Source organism: Polypterus senegalus, chromosome 14 (assembly GCF_016835505.1).
Source record: "Polypterus senegalus isolate Bchr_013 chromosome 14, ASM1683550v1, whole genome shotgun sequence".
NCBI lineage: Eukaryota > Metazoa > Chordata > Cladistia > Polypteriformes > Polypteridae > Polypterus > Polypterus senegalus.
In genome coordinates this window covers 70,622,080-70,643,162 of record NC_053167.1, presented here as the reverse complement: position 1 = coordinate 70,643,162, position 21,083 = coordinate 70,622,080, and the positions used below count along the sequence as shown (strand labels likewise).

At 36.5% G+C, this 21,083-nt stretch overlaps 1 protein-coding gene across 2 annotated transcripts in view; it reads right to left on the bottom strand.

Annotated features, from left to right (window-relative positions):
• kdm4aa (lysine (K)-specific demethylase 4A, genome duplicate a) overlaps positions 1–21,083 on the bottom strand; it is a 90,246-nt gene that overhangs the window by 4,208 nt on the left and 64,955 nt on the right. For both annotated transcript variants that reach the window (XM_039734541.1, XM_039734540.1), the window contains exons 18-21: positions 15,134–15,322; positions 8,638–8,808; positions 2,488–2,607; positions 2,158–2,250 (exon numbers count right to left, since the gene is read on the bottom strand). In XM_039734541.1, the coding sequence (XP_039590475.1) occupies positions 2,158–2,250; positions 2,488–2,607; positions 8,638–8,808; positions 15,134–15,322 (573 nt within the window). The remainder of the gene's footprint in view (positions 1–2,157; positions 2,251–2,487; positions 2,608–8,637; positions 8,809–15,133; positions 15,323–21,083) is intronic.

Here is a 21,083-nt window from a genome sequence, read left to right as displayed (position 1 = left end):
TCATGACTTCTGCATGTTGGCATGTCTTTTGAACTCCAGGAGATGCAGAGGACAGAATAGTACAGACAGGTGAGCAGCTGTAAATTTATAGTGCTTGTCAAAGTTACGTTTTTTTTTTTTCAGTTTTATTCTCTCACTCAAGTTCAGGCTCCCACAACACCTCCCTGCACATCCAAACCCCTGATCTGACGCGGTTTTCAGATAAAGACGTGTACTTTATTGGGAATAATTGTGGATGTCAGTAGTGCAGCTGTTACAGACGCAAATGAAATGTAAGTTTTTATGGAAGTCAGCAGTTCTTAGCATTTCAACATGCAAGGTGTCGTATCAACCGCCCACTGTAACCTACTTTCTTTTGTCTTCGGTTATAAAAGTGCACATATTTTGTTATAATTGTACCTTTTGTGAAAGTGTTTATTTCGTATTTGTATTTCAGGCTTCACACATTATACATTTCATGTCTACATTTTGTCAATTATTACTAAAACATGAAATACGTTTCTGTGTTAACAATGTTTTTACATAGATTGTTGTTGACACGGAACACACATGAAATGTACTGTATGTATTCCAAATGCCAATGTACTTATTTACCCTATAAAGTTTCAACACTTCACTCGAAGATTTACACTGAGCACTGACTTTTTTGCGAATTGAACTGCGGCGGTGGGGATGGGATACAAAGCTGCTTGCTGCTTATTGATACATTTACAGGACAAAAGACGCTGATGGAGAGGTAAGGTGGGCCGGATTTACGAGTTTTCACGTAGGCTCTGGTCATTCTTGTGTTAAGAATTCGAAGCAAGGCTAAAAAAAAGGAATCTTGCATTTTGTATACATAAATGTTGCACAAAAAAACTGCATCTTATCTTCTGTAGGAGGTCAAAATGTTAATATAAACAGCAATTTTCTCTTTTCAATTACTTGTCTGTTAAAAATGTTTGCATTCTCTTGCATAACTAATTATTGTTCATATTTAACTTATTCACAATTCTTAATGTATTTATACCTGATTATCTTCTAGTTTTTTCTTATCAAGAATACTGGTTACAGAGTTGAAACACTCCAAAGGCACTGAATTAAGTTCTACATAAATGGCTAACCAACAAAACAGGTGATCTGTCAATGCCAAATGGGCTTCTCTCACATTTAATTCAGAGTTTTATCTTAACTATCTCATCCTACTGAAGTTCTAAAAAGCAAAATGTTTATGTACTATTCTCATACTATTCACAAAACTACTAAAAAAAGAACTTACTTCTTAGGAGCAAAAAATCAAAACCCTATAATTTCCTGTTAGTTCTATCATGAGAAAGTAAATAAAGCACTTGTATTTAGTGATCAAATTGAAACACATATAATTAAAACAAAATTTACCCATTTAACTGATGTAAGTAAAATTTCTGAGACTAAACATGTTCACATAGAAGATCATTTTTTTTTGTTTGCCCCCATTCATATCTGACCCTTAAATAGAACTTTAAACAACAACAAAAAAACAAGGAATTGGAACTGCTCCGATTAGATTAGACCAGTTTCATAACTAGTTCTAAATATGATGCAGACATATAAGACTTAAATGTGACCTCAGCTTTACAATTGTCTAGAAATTTTCACACCTAACAAATTTTATGTCATCATTTATGCAGTTGTCACCATCTCTACGATGAAAATCAATACGGTGTACAACACTAACTCTGTGTGCAATTGGAAAAAAAATATGATCATAGTCTTAAACATTAAGGATACCAAATGCCTGCAAATACTGCCCAATCGCTTTGCATTTTCTGATATAAACAGTGCACCTCAAATGTGTTATTTCTTCTTAGAGGTTCTTGTGAACAGATAAGTAAAAGATAATGAAAACCATCATCAACATTATAAATGATCAAACTATAGTTTTGTATCAAAACCCTCCAAATCTAACATATACCAGTTCTGACCCCTCTCGTGTCCACAAGTTTCTAAATACTGATATGGCAGTAATAACTTCAGTCAAAGCCAAAGCTACATTTTCCTTTTTGACATTCTTTCCCTTGCCATCACAAGCTGACAAATTTGCTCCCCAAAATGTAGGAAGGGTCCAATGGAAGGCAAAATGAGAATGAAGAATAAGAACAAAAGCAGTTTATAATAAAAGCTGACTGCACAACATACCAATCTTGTTTTGACTCGTTTAGGTAATTCTTCTTCTAGAGTATAAACATCATCTCGCTTGACTGATAGTTGTGATCCATCTTCGAACTCCACCTACAACAGAATCCAAGCACAGCAGTTACTGGATGCAAAACTCACTATTTTAAGTGAATTACTGAGCTAAAGCAAATATCTTGTTCACTTAAGAAGAGCAAACTCAAATGATAAGACTATAGAGAACAATTTCTGTCAAATTCTTTTCTAAAATATTATACATTTCCCTGACTCAAAGAGTTTTCCACAACTGGGAATGTGAATAAGTATTGAAAGCATTCCATTTAAGGATTTTACCTGGTACATTTGAATGACATGTGCTGCGACAAATTTAGCACCATACACTAAACCATCTGTCCATCTTACTTGGACTACTTCACCTTCTTCAGGGGGTCCTAGATGTACACAATCACGACTCTGTAAAAATATATAAGATCATACAATTTAAAGTTCAACAAAAATAACCAGCTAAAAATTTTATGCACTTTTTCTTATGCAACAAACAACACAACATATACAACTTACAAGCAAAGCACATGGCAGTGATGGTAGGTAAAGTGAGCTTTCAACGCCACCTTGGCAGAGTGACCTGGAATGATGAGTTTCTTGAGACGCCATACACCACTTTTCCCCAAGGATTGAGTATTGGAGTGTGATCAGTTAAAAATATAGTATCTCATGCTCTTATAAGAAATGTAACTTTTTTTAAACAGCATGTATGCTTAAACACCAATGTGCAATGTACATTCTATTTTGAGAGAATAAACTCCAAGACATAATCTAGACATGCAATGGAACTTATCTACACTTCAGGGTGTTAATGAAGACAAGGACAACTGTTCATATGCACTAGTTCAAAAACCAGAATGGTGGAATTTATTGAAAAATGCAGAAATGCTGCTGGCCAAAGAAAACAATGTCATCTTAGCAGCAGACACTATCTGTTCATTACTTATAATAAATAAAAAAAGAACAAAACTGGATAAAATGCAAATAAACTGATGAGATTAATTAAAGACCAGAAGTTTATAGACAAATTGGTGCAGAGAACCGAAGGGAATACATGGTAAGGATTCAATAGAAATAGCAGTACAGCATTAACAGATTTTACAACAAAGACATATATGCCAAAAAGAAAAGAAAAATACTCATGTTTCTTTAAAGAACACCAAAAAATATATTGGACCATTTTTAAAAAGGAAACATTCTGAAGAAAACTCATCTTGTACTGCTTTAAATTCATCAAATGAGTCATATTCTAAAGCAAAGTCTAAATCTAGAAAGTATGAAGCCTAATATACAGAGACTTCGGAATTGCGATAGCTAAGAAAAAAAGATGGACTTGATTACCCCACATGCATTCTTTTATCAGGAAATTATGTCTAACAAATGCCTAAAGCCGCCTAAATTGAAACGACATCAAGAACAGCAGCATCCAGATGACGTTGGGAACTGTTGACTTCTTCCAAAGGAAAGCAGTACTGCTTGTGAAAAAAACAAGCACTTTCACAAAGCAAGCAACAATTTCAGAGAGGGTATTTAAGGAATTGTATCGCATTGCAGGATTAAAGAAAACTCACAGTTGGAGAAAATCTAATATTGCTGTTGACCAAAGACATGCTGTAGTTTGGGAATTGTTTGGTGAGGAAGCTGCCCATAAAACTGACACTGTCCTTTTTGTCAGACAAGACAATGTGTAGACAGATATATGACGTATCTGAGGATGTAACAGATCAATTACTGGAACAGGTAAAACAGCAGCCCTTGGTTTGCGTTGCAGTTGGACGAAAGCACAGATGTAGCTAACACTTATTGTCTCTGTCATATGTACTGGAGAAGAAAAGCTTGATGAAGAGCTTTTTTTCTTCAAAGAATTCAGGGGAAGACAACAGATCTGTATATTTTTCAAATTTTGGACACGTTCATACACAACACGTTTATGTGGGTATCTGTATGGATGGAGCAGCTGCCATGACCAGCAAACATAGTGGAGTTGCTGCATTAATAAAGGCCAAAGTTCAAGATGCTGTAGATTCACACTGCATGCTTCACAGAGAAGCAGTTGTCACTACTAAAGGAATGAAGGATGAATTGCAACAAGTGCTTCAAGACATTGTTAAAGTTGCAGATAACATCAAAGCACATCCTCTTAAATGCAGGCTGTTTGCCAAACTGTGCAGTGACATGAGCACCAGTTTTAAAAAGCTAATGCTGCATTCTGAGGACTGGTGGATGTCTTCTGGGGCAACTTTACAACGGGTGTTTGATCTCTGCCAACAGCTGCGTGAATTTCTCTTGTTTAGGAACTTTCATTTGAGAGCTGTTTTGACAACCAGTTGTGGGTTCTGAAGCTTGCGCATTTACCCAACATATTTCATCTTTTAAATAGCTTGAATAAGAGCATTCAGGGCAGCGATGACAGCATTATTAATTTGCAAGATAAAGTTTGTGAATTTATAAAAACAAAAATAAATAAAAATTGGACTTTGGGAGAAAAAGCTAAAGAAAATACTGTAATGTTTCCATTCCTTCACCAGAAACCTGCAACATTAAATGCACCTGCAGACATTATCCTACCTATAATATTGTCACGTCTGACACACCTGGAAGGAAGTGACTATTTCCCAGACCTGGACAACTGTCGTTTAAAATGCATCAGAAATCCATCGGAGTCCAAAACTGAGGAGGATTGTCTTGATTTGAGGTCATAAGTGGAATTAATTGAAATAGCCAATGATGGAAGTTTGAAGATGCAATTTTCTGCCATTCTCGTGTCAGAATTTTGGAGCAGTGTTGAGCGAAAAAGCCATCCGATGCATCTTAACATTTACAACATACCTGTGTGAGGCAGATTTTTCTGCACTGAAAGTAGTGAAAACTAAAAACAAAACACATCTAAATATGGAAAATGATTTGAGATTTTTCTAAGCTAGCTGCAACCTAGAGTGAACAAACTTAACAGGAAGTAGGTCTGTATAGCAGATTATTATAGACTAGACATTAAGCCCGTTACAATAACGGACGCTAGAAAAGTATTGCATAAACATTATTAGGAACAGTCTATATTAAATGGCAAGGGACCTTGACCTCATTCTGTTTGTTGTCTTAATTTTTTTTGTTAAAAATATTTTTGCAAGAAGCCTAAAGTAAAATAATATTAAAAATAAAATAGAAATGTATATGACAATACAGTAAGTATAATTAATATTGCCTTAGTGTAAAACTTTATAACAATCTGTAATACACAATATCTGAAGAAGATATTTAGGAAAATGTTTTTATTTTTTTACCTCAGGAAATTTTTCAATAAAATTTCATTATAGACAACATTTTTTGTAAACACTCTGTTCAGGACGGACCATCGACAACGTTGACAACAACATCTGTAAAACTTCTGACTCTTGATAATGCAACATATAACTGACCGTGGCTAAATACTGGTTCTGGCAAGTAAATGGCAACTTTTTCTAAGGTTTGTCCTTGAGCTTTATTAATTGTTAGGCTAATGTAACTGGAAATTATCGCCTTCTCATGGTAAAGGGTAAATTAGTAGAGGATAGAGCCAAATCAATAAGGGGAATATTCTGACGCTCATTTTCTTTTTTACAATCGATCTATTTGCTTGTATTTTTCTTTGTCTTTCAGCCTTTCTTTTGGTGATGTTTACTTGCTAAGCTGACCGTTCTTCCAGGAAATGTTGCTTATATACGATTTGAGTGTCTGTGTCTTTTGTCCTACTTGACGTCTTTTTTTTTTTTGGGTGGCATGTTGTTAGTAGATAGTTAGTTAGTAAACATGCACGGGGCAGTATGTGTGGCGTCTCCCCAGCAATGGATTTTATGTGCGCGGCCGCGACTACCCAATCAGCACTCTCCCCAGCAATGCTGTTCTTTATTTGCTTATCATGCACGGCCGCAGCTACGCCATTCACTGTGTGCCCAGCTTCCAGTGTGTGTGCATCCACGGTCTCCCCAGCAATGATGTCCTTTATTTGCTTATCGTGCGGCTACGCCATTCACTGTGTGCGCAGCTTCCAGTGTGTGTGTGTCCACGATGCCGGTCGTGCGTGTCGCACCAAGCCTCACGCATGCGTACTTCACCAAAAGACACACACACGGACACATGGACGCACACAGGGGTTTTATTAAAGAGAATGATATGTCATTTTTGGATAGTGATACGGAAGGGGTCCTCAGCCTAAGGTAAGTTACTAAGCGGGGCCTTGGCATGAAAAAGGTTGGGAACCCCTGTATTAGCAGAGCATAATGAGTATCTACAGATAAGCAACATTACCAGCACCACATGGCTAATTTGAATGCATAATTAGCCATGTTCCCAGCAAGGATCTCAAAACAAGCCTTAAAGGAGCACACCATCTCCATGATTTAGAATGATACACCGTGAATTATTAATAATAAAAAAAGATTTATTATTATTTCTAAGTTGTTGTCTTTCCTCTTGATGGAAGAAAAAAAAGAACAAAGCAGAAGTGGAGTGGAACTAAAATAAAGACATTCCAACTGCACTCTGAGATGTGACTTCAAACAATGGAATGAGCCAGTCCCACACCACTGCTTGGTGGCCTGGCCAATGTGTATCCCAACACTGGAACTCCGTGAGTGCAATGATCTATGTTTTATTTACTTATTGCTAGTTTGTGGGCATTTGTTGCATTTAATTTTATCCATTTGTTCCATCCCCGTCTTTTGCTGTTTGAGGCATGGTGGTACAGTGCTTAACACTACTGCCTCATAGCTCAGATTGCATAGTTAGCTGGCAGACACTTCTCATAGCCCTAAATGCAATTTACTCCAAAATAATTCAGCTCTTTTCCAGCCCATTTCGCAGAGTTTGGCAAAGTTACATTTCTGCGATTTTGCCAAACTCACTGCAAAGCGAAATCTATGGAGTTTACTCACCCCTAACAGTAAAAACTATTGCCATTTCTAAATGTCTGCTTAGAACACTATCATTATATTGTGGTGAAAATTGACTAAACAGTAAGGATGCTTCAACAGTAACATAATTTAGCACTTAGTCATACAGTATTAATGCATGCAGCATAGGCTTAACAGACTCATTACTGTCAGATATAGTTGCATATAGAGAAACCAAATGCCAGTTATCTCAAGCAAAAATAACAGCAACAGTAAGAACATTTTAACAAACAGTAAAATACTAGTTTTTAATAAAACATTAACATAATTTGAAACTCACTCTTGGTATAAAATCAGAGTGTCTGTATTTCAAGGTCTTAACCAGGTTTGATGAGTTTTCTCCTTTAGTTTTTATTGGCTGATATAGTTTATAAACTTTTTCAGGATCAAGACAAATGCTCAAAGTAACCTGAAGGCATAGCATTTCCAGATATGGCTTATATTCATGGACTGTAGAACTAGAAAGACCAGTGCCATTGTCCTTATGTGTGCATATTGTACACTTCAAGCTTGCAATACCAATCAACACTCAGCATTGTGCGCTTTATGCAGCATTGTCGTTTGCATGAACGAGAAGAAAAGGCAAAATATGTAAGAAGTTACATTTTTTTTATAGAATACATACCAAGTCACCTTTTTTGTTCCCAAGATGGTATGAGGAGAACTACTGAGGATGCCATGTTCAAGTGTGTAAAAGTACTTAATTAGTAACTTCTACTTTCTTGCTGGTAGGCATTTATTCAAATTCATTTTACGAGGCAGATCTAATTTAAGAGATGTGTGCCAATAACACATTGTAATTTGTAGCAATTTTAAATGAACTTGGAACGAATCATCTTTAAATCATTACAATAACATTACCGGATACCGTTATGTGTTCTGAGTTGCAGCAATCTCTGAGAAACAAAACTAACTCCTGCCCATGCACCATTCCCCAACAACCCTGGGTAGACACTTTCTGCGATACATCTGTAGAGAAGCTAATTATTCATAATTTACAAACATCTCTCAACCCATATTCAACCCATACAAAGGTATTAAACATCAATAATTTGATGAGATGATGTGAACTTTTGAAAACTCTGCACAGCCCCACACATTGTTTGGTTAAGTAAAGTTTAAAAATTGCTATATATTTTTCAAAAACAACTTTTACAGTTTTGGCATCATCACTTTTGATCACCACTGATGCCTTAATATTAATAAGTTATGACCTGGAATTCTGTGAACATAGCTCATTAGCAAACTACACTATCAGGGAGCTTTTACTTGCATTGCAAAGAGCAAAACACGGTTAATTTTGGTGAAATTAAAATATTCTGCTAGTTTGAATACACACATTTTAAACACAGAAATTATCCAAATCACCATAAAAAAAACATACAAACAAAAAACACTCACACACTCTGACATGTGATCCTTCAATTATGACTTTACTTGTTAAACAAAAGTTAGCCCAAGATACAAAAAAATAAAGTATGGACAATTCAAACGAAAATAGTTAACCTACCACAATATCCTCTGGAAAAAGGTTGTCACTGAAGGAACCATCATCAAAGTTAACCTCATAAAATGTTTCCTTTGTAAGCTTGACAACTTCACATTGGTAATATCGGCCATTTTTGTGTTTACAGATAACTTTCTGTCCTACTGACAATTCTTGCATGATTGCCTTATTGCGCTAAACCAAAGGGGGAAAAAAAAGATACACTTAAATCATTTAATAGCAATAAACAGTGCCTTAGCATGTGCTACTTAAAAAAATAATAAATTAGTAAGTAGATACTGTGCTGAAAACATTTGAATTAACCACACTCTAAAACAGTAGCTTACACAGTAAATTATTATATCCTTGCATACTGCACACTGGATAATGTTTCCATGTCAAGATATTTCTATTTTGTACTGCATTCAATCTGATTTATAGGACTACACAATGTCACGGTGTGTGACCACATTCATCAAAAGGCCACACTTACAAAGATTTATAAAAGAAACCTCTTAAGCATATATATATATATATATATATATATATATATATATATACACACACACACACACACACACATATTTCTATATATATATATATATATATACACTGTACATACTGTATATAGCAAAATCCCTAGCTCAGCGACAAAGAACTGCTTTTAAATTTTTATTAAGAAGAAAAGAAAACCTTTTAAACTGAGGGAAAATATACCAATAACTATCTGTTAAGGATCTCTTTGTATACCACGTTGTCAGTTCAGCACTCCGGTTGTAATATGACCAAGCTGTGCACTGAGATTACTTTTGAGAATGCAACGTATAGTTGTCCAGGAGAAAAGCAATGTTGCCTCAATTCAATGGCAACCTTTTGTAGGGTCTGTCCCTGAAACTTATTAATTGTCATCGCCTTACTGGAAATTTGAGGCATTTGAATTGAAATGGGAGATCAGAGGGTACAACGGTGATGCGAGGAATACATTCAGAGTGTGGCGCTCTGCTGTTTTTTTGTGTAGCTGCCTTCACACAGCTTTTCCGCTGCTTTATAAACGAACGCCATATAAGGCCGTCATTTCTCCTTGCTTTGCGGTTCTGTACTGTTTTATTGTTCGTTTATTACGATTGTTATAATTATTGTGTAGCTCTTCGAGACTTACTTTACCGTTCAGGTACCCATTTCCTTAATTTAATCCGCGGCTTGTACGCTATTTTTTGTTTGTTTATTACGATTATAGATATTTATTGATTCCCTTCTTTAGCTGACTGCCTGCTCATATAAGGCGCTCCGCTGGTTTTTTGTGAAACAGCCTTTACACAGCTTCTCCGCTGTTTTATAAACGAACGACATATAAAGCCATCCTTTTTCCTTGCTTTGCCAAGGAAGCTGCCTTTTTATTTAATCCACGGGTTCTCCTCTGTTTTATTGTTCGTTTATTACGATTGTTATAGTTCTCTTTATATATCAAGTTTTCAGTTCAGCACTCTGGTTGTAATATGACGAAGCTGCGCGAGTTCACTCTTGAGAATGCAACGTATAGTTGTCCAGGAGAAAAGCAATCTTGCCTGAAATCAATGGCAACCTTTTGTAGGGTCTGTCCCTGCGACTTATTACTTGTCATCGCGCAGCAGAGCCTTACTGGAAATTGGAGGCATCTGAATTGAAATGGGAGATCAGAGGGTATAACTGGGATGCGAGGAATACACTGTGTGTTGAGAAACTCTAGAGACAGCGTGTGTATTAACTTGTGGATTTTTCTGCGAGTATTTGGTGGCAGCGTGACGAAATTGCTTCCGCAAGATCGCGTTAGCTGTGGAGCTCAGCTCGGAGCATATTCTTTTCCCAGCTTGTCAATTGTGTAATGCGTTTTTTGAACAGGTTTGATGCATGGAAGTGATCACTCGTACTGCGTTCAGTTAGTTCACGTGAGCTGCTCTCTTGTGTGATGTTGCGATGTCCATGGCTTTATTTAATGTTAGCTAAGACCCGGCACTTAAAAGTTTCTCGCTACAGCAATTTTAACTCCGTTACAAAGTGATCCAAAGTCTCGTTTATACCTCGTGTCTTCTCATTAAGCTTGTATCTCGCGAATAAAGTATTCGACGAAGGCATGACAAACAGCAGCGGGAGTGTTTCCATAAACTTAATTTAAACTTACGGTTTACACCGTGCTTTGTTTCCGCAGTAGCTGCACTTATTAATAAGCTTGTATGCGTGTTTCTTCAGCGCTCTTTGGGAGCTCTCTTCCTTCTTTTCTACGTACTGCGTTCACAGTCAGTTCACGTGATTACGTGGGAGGCGTGATGATGTGACACGCAGCTCCGCCCCCCACGGCCATCGAGCTAAAGTCCATTACAGTATATGGAGAAAAATAGGTTCCAGTTATGACCATTACGCATAGAATTTCGAAATGAGACCTGCCCAACTTTTGTAAGTAAGCTATAAGGAATGAGCCTGCCAAATTTCAGCCTTCTACCTACACGGGAAGTTGGAGAATTAGTGATGAGTGAGTGAGTGAGTGAGGGCTTTGCCTTTTATTAGTATAGATTGTGAATTGTAAATAATAATAAAGTTTTGCATTTTTCAGAATAATTCCTTCCACATTATGTCAGCAATTATTATTAAAAATGCAATGTTTTAGTTATTATGAAACGCCATATTATTTACAATGTGCCTCATTTACAAAATTCCTCACACAAGACAAAATACAAATACATTTAACTAGTTTGCCCCTTGTAGATTCAGTTTTACCCTTGATTTCCCTAACGAATTCAAGTCAGAGTGAATGCCATTGTTGCTATATAAAATAATATGGTCATCCAAAGCAAGCTAGTACTGTCCTTAAAGGGTTAGACAAATTTACCTTTGTCTTTTCCCCATTTCTTCTCCTGTGTTTTTCTTCTCTTTCTTCCCTGTGCACCAGAGGTTTTTTGTCTTTTTGATATGAACTTATGTTATTTTTATCTATTATAATAAAAAAAATCTTGGGAAGAGAGATAAGACGCAACTTTCTCAGAAAGACACTTTCACATTCTGTTAGACAATACTTTGTGCCAATTGATTTAAAAATGCCTGATGCCGGAAATGAAAGACAAAGAGTAGATGAAAAATAGAACGTTGTAAAGAATTCAAAAACGTTGGCGCAATGCACATGCAGAACAGGTTAGAAGTAAAGGAAGTAGGAACATGATAGTAAAGATCACATTAGCGCAAACAAATTATTACTTTGTGAAATAACGGAACAGCGAAAAGAGATTGAATATATTGCTCGGATTTAAACATTAGGTCGGAGACTTGTAGATCGTTCAATTCGTGTTGCCATCAGAGAAAAGTAGTGTTTCGTCCCAACGAAGAGGGGTATCTGAGAGAATTAAAAGATTTGCTGTTTGGTGAAAGTGAAATCCACATACGCTGTCACGCTTGGGTCACAGAGTTGCAAAGATACACAGGAGATTTTAGAGGCAGAAATGTTATAAAAACATTTAAAAAAAATGTTAAGTTTATTTCAGCAGTGAATCAAGCTCTGTGTGTAGTCAGAGGGGACAGTTCCATCTCTTAATTAAGACAACATAAAATCTTCCCCTTCATTAGGGCACGCCTCGGGAGCGGGACCACCAACAGGATCAAAGGGGGAGAAGAGAGACAAGGCAGTGAGACAAAAGGACAGCTGCTGTACAGTCTTTTAAATGTTTGAAGTGCTGTGCGAGATGCAGATCACGTGGCACGGCAGCAAGCCAGCAGCTGATTGAGGAAAGAGGAGGTTAAAAAAAAAAGAAAGAAAAAAAAAAAACTGCATTTGTTTCCCATTGTATTACAGTTTAGGGGGTTTGGAAGAGGGACCGCATCTCCTTGGGGTGCATTCAGCCCCCCTTCTCACAACACGAGCATTAGAAATGTGAAGTGGCTGGCGCGTAGCACAGGCCAGGGCTGGGTTGGCGAGCGAAGTGAACAGGGGGCAAAGCCACCTAGTATAATTTATTGTTTCAATTATGCTAATCATTTACTATCAAGCCTGCGGGTTGGCTCCATTCTCTAGTTGAATGTAATCGCCCAACCCCTATGAACAGAAAACAACAGGCAAACCTCTGTTGATTTTAGTGGTGCAGGAGTTAGAGGGGCGGTGGCACATGGTGAATATCTGTATTAAAATTATATTTGAACATATTAATTTAACTTACTTTCATTTAAAGTTATAATGTCTTACAAAATAATGTTGCAATGAGTAAAATATATATTAAAAATAAATTGTCCCCTCTTTTCTGTCGCGCTCTGTATAAAAAAGCTCCCCTAGTATTTGCCTATACAAATTATGTGCTCTAATTTTCACCTTTTCACCTACTCTACATGAAGAGAATTCTACAATTGCATTAAGGAGTAAAGCTGGAGGTTCAAGGAAATGTGTGTGCACTTTCTTTTTAACCTTGTGAGAGCTCATGTAAATTAAATATTTTAAGTATCTGCATCATAACTATATTGGAATAACAATTGCTGACATATACAGAATATGCATTATCGCTAGAAAAAAATGCTAACTCGTATTATTTTAGTAATACTTCATTCTTGTCCCACGGTTTGGAGCACAGATAAGTTAGCAGAACTGTATTTAAGACATTGCAAACTAATCATCTTTAATAACTATCGTTTACACAAGGGAGACAGTATGACATATGGCTGAGGTTACCATCAGGGAAACAATAAATAAAGTGCAAATATAAATGAGTAAATTGGTAGAAGCACATGTATATTTGTATCTTGGCAAGTTGCTTCCATAATAGTAAAGAAATAAGGAACCTTCAGGACCTCATGCCGGATAAGCAGGTTCCAGAAGGAAAAGCAAGTCCCAATTCCAAATTTGTATGCCTGCATTGACAGTCTTAATTTTGGAATGGATCACCCTCCAAAAACGTCGTACACCTACTGTAGCCTGCAGATGGTTTTGGTAATTTCTAGAACATTATTAACCTATTGTTTTCCAGTAGCTCTAGGCCAAAAGTTTAAATGGCCACAAGTCAGTCAGTCATGACTGCATACACTACCAGTGAAAAACTTTAGAACACCTCAGTTTTTTCAGTTATTATGGAAATGCACACAGTTTAATGTCATAATGTTTCATGAAATCAAGGCATAGAACAAATAAACAATGACAAATAAAAAATGTAATAAAATTTCGTACACTTAAGGATTCTTTGACTTTTTTATTTCATATCTTTTGCTGATAGAACAGCCATACTGTAAGTAACCCTTTTGATTCAGAATGCCAGTCACTCTGTACAAGTTACCAACTCTGCCTGGTATTTCAAGGCCCTATAATGCCCTCTAAGGAATGGCTTTCTTATTTCCACTCACCCTGTCAAAACTGCAGCCCAAAGTCTTCTATTCAGAGCAGAAACTGAGACTTGCTTTTTTCGACCATGTTAAGCTGTGCTTGAAAGCTGCTGTGGTGTCAGGTACCTACCATTCAAGTTGGTGACCCACAGAAACTTGTCTTCCGATAGGATTGTGACTTTGTGTCTGCCAGATCTCTTCCTATAGGAGCTTGTTCCAGTTTCCAATTGCCTTTGGATTGTGTAGAGCACCATGCTCATTGACACTTTGATTTTTTTTTTTTTGGAATTTCTCCAAATGAAAGGCCTACACATCTAAGGGCAGTAATGCTCTGTCTCATTATATTTGTTAATTGCTGTTTTCCTGGTATTATTTATAACTTTCTACACTGTAATATTGTCCAGGTAATACTTCAGAGATTGTAGTAACACAGTCTGTTTCAACTCTGCCTTAAGGCAGACAGAAAATGTTTAAGTACTCAACAGAACTTGGGACAATTCTGCAAATTGTTGCTTCAACATGCAAAGCTTAATTTACTTTAATTGTTGCAGAACATCCATAGGTTGTAACCTATTATTTGTTCCCTGTAAAAGGCCTGTTTGTAATATTCTGAAGTTTCATTTTTTTTACTTTTTGCTAACCTAAATGTTAAATTTAAACCTTTGGCAGTTTACTGCTTTAGTTTTTACCATATAAAGGTCATTCACTCAATTTAAACTGATTAAATATGAAGAACAACTGAGGTGCTCTAAAATGTTTGACGGGTAGTGTATAAACACACAATACATAAAATCCATAAATATATATATTTTAAAACAAATATATACACTCAGGTATGCTTATAAGGTACAGTCAGTACAATTCAATCACATAATGACTGCTTTATTTCAAATCCACTGTGGTGGTGTAGAGAGCCAAAATTATGAAAATGGTGTCACTGTTCAAATACTTATGGACCTGACTGTGTGTGTATATATATATATATATATATATATATATATATATATATATATATATATATATATATATACACACATATATATATATATATATATATATACACACACACACTTATTCTACCCATGTTTATTATAATGAATATGAACAATAAAAATATTAAAACTGCATATTGTAACAAGAAGACATGGAGTTAGTTCTACTGTGCAATTATTAATTTTTTTAAATAATCACTTACTTGTGTAGTAATGGATCCTTTGTGACGGTAACATGTGATAAATACAACAAATGGCCAATCATCAGGCTGCATTAGCACACCTGCTGCTTGTGCACAAGTAGCATGGAAAGATGTTGGGCAGCGACCATGTGAACACTGTACACAGCATCCTGCAGTTCTCTTCACACGCTTTTTGCAGTAGTAACATTTCTGTGGAGAAAATAAATAGCAATAACTAATCAAACCTGACCAATTTTTATGTTAATATTAACAGTAACATAAGCAAACTCCAAAATAATATTTTGCAACTCTATACTATTGTTGAGAACAATCCCCCGGATTCTTTTCATGGTGTTCTGATCATCATAATGAAATAATAGATGTACAAAATGTATCTTTTTTTCTTTATTTCATAGATAGATAGATAGATACTTTATTAATCCCCAAGGGGAAATTCACATACTCCAGGAGCAGCATACTGATAAAAACAATATTAATTAAAGAGTGATAAAAATGCAGTGCAAGTTAAAAAATGCAAGGTGGAGAGTGCAAGGCAGGTATAACAGTCAAAAAATGTTAACGTTGGGTGGAACTGAAGAGTCATTGAGTTGTTGAATCGAAGATAAGTTACAATATTTAAAGATAAACAGAGTTATGTAACCAGAATGTGAAGCTACTTGCTTCTGAATTGTGGTGAAATTGCCAAGGACGTTTTCCATACAAGATTGTTTTATATGTGTATGTACTGCATATGTCTGATGGCACAATCACCATGGAGACAATATTTTCTGTCATGTAAAATCCTGCCACTGAATACACAGCCACTTTCATGGCCATTTCTAAGAACTTCAATCATGATTCACTTTTCTCCACCTCTGGTAACTTTTTCAGAATTCTGGAATTGTTTTATGGTAAAGTAAAAAAAGGATAATGCCTCTGTACCTATATGTCCTTTAGGAGATCCAACCACAAACTACTATTGATACCCCAAATATGACCCTATTACTCAACAACTGCCAGTTCTTTAAAAAAAAAAAAAAAGGAGGCTGAGGAGGATCTGCTGGATAGCCACACACTATTGCAGCGTGGCGTTTCCAAAAAAATAAACTGGGTAACTTCAGCATACATAATGCAGTGTTTGCTATGTTAGGCATAATGACATGACTTTCAGTCTGAAGTTAGGAATAATTTAAGACATAGTCCAGCTCTCTATAATGCAAATAAAACACCAGCATATGCGACAGTGTTGTAATAGGCGACTAAAAAAATGTCACTGGCCACTTGCTAGTAAACATTCAGATTTTCACTTGCTATCATAGATATATTTTTTTACCCTTTTGACACGGTCAGTCCACTAAATTATAGTGCTACATTATATGCTGGCAAACACATGTAACATGTGAAGAAACTTAAGTCCCTGTCCAAGCAGAAATTCCCCTTAGCCACCCCCCCACACACACACACACCCCAGTGCTGCATGAAAAGGAAATCAGAATTTCAGTGAGAGTGAATATCTCAACACATCAACTATGACTGACAAGCTTATTGCTCATTCCGAGTAAAAAAAATAGGAGTGGGCTAGAAACGCGGAAGTCCCAGACTAGTTGGCTATCGAGCTTCAAAAGGCTTTTATACAATCTGGAGGAAGACGCGATAATCTGCAAGCAAGTCTAGTGTAGCCAGTAAAACAGATTTTGTGGCCGGATCACACAGTTTCAAAATGTTAAAGTCGAACAGCTTACTCCCAAATGCAAATGATTTGCAGCAGGTTGTGACAGTTTGTTGACTGCAAGCAAGTGTGCCAAAGAATTTGGAAAACCTTTTACCACTGCAAACACTAAAAGGACAAAAGATGACGCAAAAAGATACAAACTCATGATGGTGTAGCAGATTCTTCTGTGGTGTTGTCATGGTCAGATATTTACAAAATGCTTTGGCAGTAAACCTTTTTCACAAAAACTGAGAAAACGCTTAAATTACACGTTTAATTTTTGAAGTGTGTGTTTCGAGCGACTCTGAATGCACATGGAAATTGCAAGTTTAGTTAGTTAATTTACTGAAAGCTGTTGTATTTTTAAGGCTAGCTTGTGTGTGTTCATTGAACAACCAGAGGTGTTACCAAGCGTTTTATTATTTATTTATTACTATTTATTTTCAAAGTATTATTACATATATGTATAAAAACCTATATTTAGTTTAAAATATCTATAAGCAGTTCAATATAAAATACATTTCTTTAAAGTTTATACAAATATGTTTATTTGGTGAAAAGTTCAATTTCATGCACTTTGTGCTTAAATTCGATTTTTTTTACAATCCAACTAATCGTTTAATTGACAAAATAATGGCCAAATTAATTGATTATCAACATAATCATTAGTTGCAGCCCTATAAAAATGCCCAGTACTGGCAAGGCATTTGGTCCTAACCGTATCAGTTCAAATGTGATCAAAACATGTACCAGACAGCTATTAAGATTGCATGAACAAAGAAGGAACCTAAACAGTGGAAGACATTGTGTAAAGTTCCAGCACTTGGAAATGGGTGCTGACGTGTTCAAGGACTAAAGACCAGAAGTCCTCATTTTACATATCATTAAGAGGTTTGGAACTGCAGTCTTAAAACAACTGCTGCCCTTGCTTACAGATTGAATAAATACAGTCTTATTTACAAGGCTATATAAGATTAGTTGAAAGACATGTTCCACAGAGTCTATATCCTCCTGGACAAAGCCAGCCATTTCATCAGGTTCTTTGATTTCCCCAGTGCCCCTGACATTGGCCAGCCTCTCCGGTTGTGGAATGTATGTAGATATTATGGAATTTTTAGTTAATATAGAATAATCTTTTACAATTTATTACAAGTGTATATATAGAATGAATTATTAAACATAACTCATGAGTTAACTAAATATAGCTTAAAACTTAAACACAATGAGGTCTGCCTCATTTCAGACAAACCACCAACTTGATTTTCCAAGGTCAGAATGAGGTAAATGAGTAATGTACACCCCTCTAGAAAGCGAGGATAAACTAATGGGAAAACCCAAACACCCCTCTTATGAAGTGGTGCTAAAATGAATAGGAGAATCCACAGGACATCCCCATTAACGAGGCTGCATTCAGATTAACAGGAGTAAGAAAATACTGGTGGCATTAGTTGACTACATGGGGTAATAAAATCCTGCATATTAAGAGTCTGATGATGTGATGTATTACATGAGGTATTGGTAATACAAAAATATAAAAACAAATGAATTGTTTAATTAATTGCTTACTCTATGGACTTGAGACATTTCTCTGTGCAAATAAAGAAAAGTTCAGCATTTTCATCTGGACTCTGTGACTGCCTTCTTTAACACTAGAATTACCAGAGCCTACGAAAAAACTCGTAATTCCGTCCCACCTTAAATCGCTTCTTAAATCCCTTCACACCTCTCCGCCAGCGCCCTTTGTCCTCTAAATGTGCTGTGATAAAGAGAAGCTAGAAGCAGCCAGCTATTCCATCCCCCCACCAATTTAGAACGTGCACAAACTTCTCCCAGCTCATGCCTTGATTGAGTATCTGGGAGTGAAGTGGAGTTTTAGAGTGGAAATAATAGATCGTTATTTGGAACACACGCATTTCATGTCTGTTTCCGTTTCTACAGTAATCTGTGTAAACACATTGTTAAAACAGAAACGTTTTTTATATTCTAGTAGTAGATGACAAAATGTAGGCATAAACTATATAATGCATGAAGCCTGAAGTCCAAATATCCAAGAAATATTTTCACAAAATGTACAAATATAACACAACAATTGCGCTTTTATTCAAAAATATAACTGCAGAAACAAAAAGCCGCCTTAACATGCGACATTGACACCCGTTTATTGTAACTGCCTCCGTGGTGCAATAAAATCAGTTCCCGCCTGGGAATCAAAAGGTCACGAATTCGATCCTGCACCACTCCGTTTTGAGAAGTAAACTGCTCTTAGTCTTACTACTTTAGAATAAAAACATACATTTGATTTCAGTCTGTAACAGCCGGTGCAATTTATGATCCTTGTAAAGGTTAGCTTTGTTTTTTTTAATGCACTTTTTATTCTCTCAGTCGCGTTCAGAATCAATCCATACAACCCCATCTGACACGGCTGTTTTCACATAAAGACGTGCTATAGCTCTGCAGTGTACCACGATGCATACTAACACCCCCAGGGTTCTGACACACAAACGCTGGCGAAGCTGCCTTCTTCGTATCTCACCGTCACTTGATTTTCTTTTTATTCATTTTATTGAGTGTTCCTGCCAGTCCCCGCATGTTGTTGTATGCTGATTCTTTTGTACTCCAGGACATGCAGAGGAGAGAATGGTAAAGAGCAGTAACTTCAGCGCTATATGCAATTATCAGACACTCCCCATCTGCCCGTGTCGCTCAAACACAGGAACATATTTTGGTGTAAAAGTATAACAAAAGTGCACTTTTATTCAAGTGCACTTTTTCCATTGCCTTTTCCTGTAAGAAGCAATGTACACACTTCTCTCTATGCTGTGGTTTCTATTACACACCTGAAAGAAAGAGACAATATATGTGAAATCATCGCACTAATGCAATATTACTTAAAAACGAACAGCGTCAGATCGGGTGTGAATTTATGCAGAAACTGGAAATTCTCTGATGTGGGACCATCCCCCAGGGAAGAAAGTACAGTGTCAGGTGCTCATTCAGTGTAATAGGAACCATAGCACAGAGAGGTGTGTGCACTGCAACAAGTACACATGTCGTAAATGTAGGAAGGACGGTCCTTGGGTGTGTGGGAACTGTTAATATTTGAATGTGATGATTTTATATAGCACGGAATGAAAATCAGCACTTCTTAGCATTGCACCATGCAAGCTGTCGTATCAATCACCTACTGTAACTTGCTTTCTTTTTTCTTCGGTTATACAGGTAGTCTTGAATAAAAGTGCACTTGTTTTGTTTGCAAAATGAAGTGTCTGCGTGCACTTTTCGTGGCATTACACGTGTATTTTTTAAGCATGCCCGTTTGAGCATGCTGAAACACAGGAACATATGTTGGTGTAAAAGTATAACAAAACAACGGGCAGATGGGGAGTGTCTGATGATTGCATATAGCGCCGAAGTTACTGCTCTTTACCATTCTTTCCTCTGCATGTCCTGGAGTACAAAAGAAACAGCATACAGCAACATGCGGGGACTGGCAGGAACATTCAATAAAACTGAATAAAAAGAAAATCAAGTGACGGTGAGATACGAAGAAGGCAGCTTCGCCAGCTTTTGTGTGTCAGAATCCTTTGGGGCGTTAGTATGCATCGTGGTACACTGCAGAACTATAGCGCGTCATTATGTGAAAACAGCCGTGTCAGATGGGGTTGTATGGATTAATTCTGAACGCAACTGAGAGAATAAAATGTGACTTTAAAAAAAAAAAAAAACAAAGCTAACCTTTACAAGGATCATAAATTGCACGGTTACAGACTGAAATCAATTGTATGCTTTTATTCTAAAATAGTAAGACTAAGAGCAGTTTATTTCTCAAAACAGAGTGGTGCAGGATCGAACTCGCAACCTTTTGATTCCCAGGCGGGAACTGATTCTATTGCACCACAGAGGCAGTTACAATAAACGGGTGTCAATGCCGCATGTTAAGGCGGCTTTTTGTTTCTGCAGTTATATTTTTGAATAAAAGCGCAATTATTGTGTTATGTTTGTACCTTTTGTGAAAATGTTTCTTTGATATTTGGACTTCAGGCTTCATACATTATATAGTTTATGTCTACATTTTGTCATCTACTACTAGAATATAAAAAACGTTTCTGTTTTAACAATGTGTTTACACAGATTATTGTAGAAACAGAACAGACATGAAATGTGTGTGTTCCAAATAACGATCTATTATTTCCACTCTAAAACTCCACTTCACTCCCAGATACTCAATCAAGGCATGAGCTGGGAGAAGTTCATGCACGT